Source organism: Oryzias melastigma, linkage group LG16, assembly GCF_002922805.2.
Source record: "Oryzias melastigma strain HK-1 linkage group LG16, ASM292280v2, whole genome shotgun sequence".
NCBI classification, from domain to species: Eukaryota; Metazoa; Chordata; class Actinopteri; order Beloniformes; family Adrianichthyidae; genus Oryzias; species Oryzias melastigma.
In genome coordinates this window covers 6041802-6046941 of record NC_050527.1, presented here as the reverse complement: position 1 = coordinate 6046941, position 5140 = coordinate 6041802, and the positions used below count along the sequence as shown (strand labels likewise).

At 37.5% G+C, this 5140-nt stretch overlaps 1 protein-coding gene across 1 annotated transcript in view; it reads left to right on the top strand.

The window, feature by feature from the left end:
• Nucleotides 1-3345, top strand: part of LOC112143680 (gamma-enolase) — a 5983-nt gene extending 2638 nt beyond the window's left edge. Inside the window, exons 10-13 of the mRNA XM_024267841.2 lie at nucleotides 1448-1572; nucleotides 1659-1767; nucleotides 2762-2820; nucleotides 2926-3345. Coding sequence (XP_024123609.1) covers nucleotides 1448-1572; nucleotides 1659-1767; nucleotides 2762-2820; nucleotides 2926-2995 — 363 coding nt within the window. The 3' untranslated portion in view covers nucleotides 2996-3345. The remainder of the gene's footprint in view (nucleotides 1-1447; nucleotides 1573-1658; nucleotides 1768-2761; nucleotides 2821-2925) is intronic.
• Nucleotides 3346-5140: the final 1795 nt, after the last annotated feature.

Genomic DNA, 5140 nt, shown 5'->3' with positions numbered 1-5140 from the left:
AAAAACAAACAACATTGCCAAAGTAAGGTTGCGAGAGGTTCCAGGTTCAAATCTCGGACGAGCCCCCAAATATGTTACACCCCTGACAGGCATACCTGCCTCAGTCTAAGGGAAATTACAGAAAAGGGTTCGTAACGCATGAAAAACTAGACACCAATATGATGATGACACAGTTTATTGACAAAAGTAGAAACAAAACTGTGTCCTGTAAAGCAAAAAGAAATTTCTCTGCTGGTTCTGTAGCTTCTACATCACTGCTACAAGCTATTTTCAGCTTTTGTCTACTCCTGATTCACAGTGATTTGAATAAAAAAATACCAGAAAATTCAATTTTAAGGTCAGTTTTCTTTATATATGTCCCTATTATCAGAAAAAAAGCCACAATAACATGTTAAAAACACCAAAACAGGATTTTCATCATATTGAGTTCTTTAATTCATACTGTCTCTGTTCTATTGAACCCAAATTATAGTAAATTTGTTAAGATTAAGATCGACTTTACTAATACATCTGGGGAAATTTAGTTGTAGTAGCATCAAAATAAGCCCATTAAAATAAATATGAAATGAACAGGGAAGAAAAACTCTCATACATGTGCACACATAGCAGCAGAAAAATGAACATTATATAAAACAAAAATACCCAATTAATAACTGAAAACTTGAAGAGCATCTGCAATTATGCGATATTGTTTTTTTTTCTCTTAATTTTTTTCTGACAGTTACAACCGAGTTGTAGAATCAAATGGAAGATGGCAGGAATTGTTCCCTGGGTTGCAGGAGTTTGCTGTTGAAGCTGCCTCTCAGTTTGTCCACAGTTTTATACAAAGGCTTCTTAGTTATCTGTAAATATGAACAGTTTTTCCTTTTAAGCCCCATAATTTTGCTTTTTACTACTTCAAAAACGGAATATTGAAAAGGTACAAAGACCTTTGTTTCAAGAACAATTGTCTTTGTCTTACAAGAAACTTTTTCATTGCCAAAATAATCTTAGTTTGAGAAAATGCGTCTTAGTGACTAGAATTATTTTTCTTTAAATTAGAATCTTTGCTAAGACCATTTTCATTACCACAGTGGTAGATTTTTTTCTTTCATTTTTAAAGACATTTTTCCTTTTACTTTATGTTATTTTTCTTATTTCAAGGTGGCCTTTTGAGGAATATTAGAACAGAATTTACAAAGTCTTCACACTTCTTGATTAAATCCATGGTAACTCCTGTAATCACAAAGGTGTTACAGGCTGTTCTGCTTTATTGTACCTGTATTATCCACCAACATGCATATTTAGTTGGACATCATAATCAGAAATGCCCTTATAAAGATAATATCCATCTACAACACAAAATATCCCTATTTTTCTTGAAAGATTAAATTAAAACGTACCTCTTTTTCACTTGTCTGCATCCCCAACAAAAGCCTAAAGCTGTCCGAGATTTTGTGCTGTGCAGGTGGTTGGAGATGACTTGACCGTCACAAACCCTCGCAGGATACAACGCGCCGTGGAGGACAAGGCCTGCAACTGTCTGCTCCTCAAAGTCAACCAGATTGGAACCGTCACTGAGGCCATCAAAGCGTAAGTCACTTCAGGTTTGATCAAAAGCTTTTGTCTTACCTGAGGTGCCTGCAGGTCAGAAATGAATGTTAGGTTTTTTTTGTCAGATGTAAGCTGGCCCAGGAGAACGGCTGGGGGGTGATGGTGAGCCACCGCTCAGGAGAAACGGAGGACACTTTTATAGCTGACCTGGTGGTCGGACTTTGCACTGGACAGGTATGCACACAGTCCAGTTAATGTCAGCATGCAGGTAGTTATAGCATGTCCTATAGCAAAATGGAGCTCAAATAAGAGAGACTCAGTAGCCTTATAAGTGCATTTTTAAAGACTAAAGACAATTGAATAGTATTTTAAAATTTACTGCAAATTACAGGAAATTAGTGTCAACTAGGGATGCAATGACACACTCTTCACGATTCAATTCCACTTTTGGGCTCAATTTTGTTTTGATTTATGACTTATAAATCTATTTTTTCATTTGCTAATAAGTAACCATAAAAAACTTTCAGATGACCTATACCAAGCCTGATTTGATGTATTAAAACTATGAAAATATGAATTTTTCTGAAGTCTAGCTCAATACGAGTTTGACACTTTCAACGTAAACATTATGGCTGGGTTGATCAAATCAATTAATCGATCTAAGCTTAAAAGATAAATAACCGATTCATAAAAGTAAAGATCAATCTAACGCAGAATGCTAATGCTAATGTATAATGGGATTTCCTGTAGGACGGCTAATGCTAACGCTCAGTCGACCTAAGCAGACATTGCTGACTAAAATTAACATCTTTATATACTCACAGGCAGGAATTTTCTAAACTCTTTTAAGAAAAAATATATATTTTTTAGAGTGACCAGGTGTGGTTAAAAGCACAGTTTTTTGAAAGATTTGGGAAAAAAAAGATCCAGGCTCTGGTGAATCAAATCAAATCGATTCTGAAAACATATCGATATGCTGCAGGGATTCTACCCACAATTTGGTTCAATGGTTTAACATCTCGGTTTTAAATCAAGAATTGTGGCATCCCCAGTGCCAACTAATGCTCAAATCCTCTTATTAAAAGCTATTGTCTGCATAAAGCATGTTTTGTTTCAAATATTTGTTATTAGACTTGAATGTAAAAACAGCTATGCCATTTTTTTTTTTACAAAAATGTCCCCAAAAGCATTTAAATGTTAAAATAAAAACACATTATAATGTTTCCAGATCAAGACTGGAGCTCCTTGTCGATCTGAACGTCTCGCCAAATACAATCAACTCATGAGGTACGCTGTTATTGCAACTACTGCATCAGAACTATTATTCCCCCTTTTCAAAATGTTTGAATTTTTCTGATTTTTTATCATTTTGCTTTTTACATTTCATCGTAGGATTGAAGAAGAGCTGGGTGACCAGGCCCGCTATGCTGGACACAACTTCCGCAACCCCAGTGCCCTTTGAGCGCCAGTGTCCCATGCAGGGGTGCAGAGAAGAGCGCACATGCAAACTTAAGCTTTCACTTAGCATGATTTATGATCACTCACGTGTCTCTGAGAACCCTTAAACACCTTAAGTGTGACCTACAATAAAAACACAGTGTGCAGATACCGTAGCAATATTATATTGATCCAGTGAAATCACACTTCACCCTCCTCTGAGCCTGTTGTCTGTTTTCAGATTGTTGTGGAAGTGTTTGAAATGTTTTTGCTGTTGTTTCGCCTTCCTGCTGTTCCGCAGCCTGATCCAAAAATGTGTGTGTGTATGTGCGTTTTGTCAGATGTTAAGTCAATAAAAAAGAATATATGCTGTTATCAGTTGTGTTTCTTTGTTTGACTTCTTCACAGGTAATAGCAGCCTAAAAAGCTGGAGGTTTCTCTGTAGGTTTACTTTTTTTATTTAATTAATTTGATCTGACCTTTAATGTGAAGAGTTTTGGGTTGATTGTTGTTTAAGAATTCCTGCAAGGAAAATATCTTCGGTAATTGTTTTAAGTAAGTCTGCTATGATTTTCCATTTCTACAATCAATTACACATCTGTTACATAAAGTGTGAATCATGTTTTATGCATATTAATGAACATTTAAAATCAGTTGTAAATATGAAAGATTTTAGGCTAATTTCCATCTGGCAGGACAATGTAATTTTAAATAAATGATTTTAAGAAGAAGAAACTACACCTAATAAAATATTAAACAAAATAAAACACATACAATTGAGTATAAAACAGAATTAAAACACAATATAAAACAGATGTAAAAGACAATATACAAAGTAAAAATAGAAATACAGTAAATAAGGTAAAATCTAAGCTAAAAACAGATATTTTAAAATTAGTGTGTTTAGTAATAAAATGGTCATGAGATTAAGATTTTAGATTTGCGAGGATTTGTTTTTTCAAGGTGACAAAGCTTTCACTTTTCTTGTTGTGATAATGTTCCAGAAAGTGTAACCCTTAAGACAGAATGTTTTGTGAGAATTCCTTGAACAGTGACTCTTAAGGAACCCCTAGAAAATGTGTTTAATGAATCAATTTAATGGTGAAGTGGCTAAACCATAAAGGACTAAATGTAGGATTTAAAATATTCAAAACTTAGGAGTTTTCACTGTTTAAGAATGTGACTAGTAGAAAGAACTAAGTTTATTTTAGAACAGGATTCAACAGGTCTGAGTACAGTGAAGCCGTCAAATGACCAAACATTGATATGGGATAGAATCATTGCATTTGAGTGGGCTGCTTTATCTGCCAGGGATGCATATCTGTGTTGTTGTATTGTCTGCAGTTAATGCTTTAAAAAAGCTAATAAGTCCAATCAATCAAATGTAAATAGAAGTAACCATTTCTGTGAACAGCAGAGGGCGCTCGCGAGACAGGCTCGCCCGCTGTGGCTTCAGGGCGGCTGCTGCTGCTGCTGCTGATGATGATGATGAAAGGAGGCTCGGGGTGACGCAGGCGCACTGCGCACAGTGTTCGGTGGGGTTGTTATGGTTACCACACAATAGGTGACGGGACAGGGGGCTGCGAGAAGGGGGCAAAGAGAGGGAGGGAACGACAGGAGCGCGGAGGAGGAGGAGGTCTGCGGAGCCGCTTGACTGGACACACCGCTGCAAGCTTCTCCCAGACAGACAGACTGATGGACAGATGCGGAGAAACCTGAGACAGAATCCGTGTTTGATTGTTAAATATCCCGAAGCATCACTTGTCAATGACACCATCAATAAAATAAATCCTTGATGAATGATGGATTCAGATGGAGGACTCTGATTGGCTCCTTCACGTAGAGACAGGTGTTAGTCTCTCCATACAGTAAAGGTGACTCTGGGGGGTAGGGGGGTGGGTAGTCAAGAGAGACCCTCCCTTTTGGTCCCCTCCCTCCTCAGAGTTTTGGACCTCACTCTCTTCCTCCTCCTCCTCCTTCACCAGCCACCCCCTCTCTCCTTATGCAAATCACGCCTTCACCACTTTTCCTCACCCATCCCTCTCTCTGTCTCACCCCTCTGCAAAAAAAATATTGTGACTGTAAGACCGAAGAGGGGTATAAATAAGTGCAAGCAGTCTTAGAGGAAAGAAGGGGGGTGGGAGTAGGTAGGGTGAAAGAAGGGGGGGCA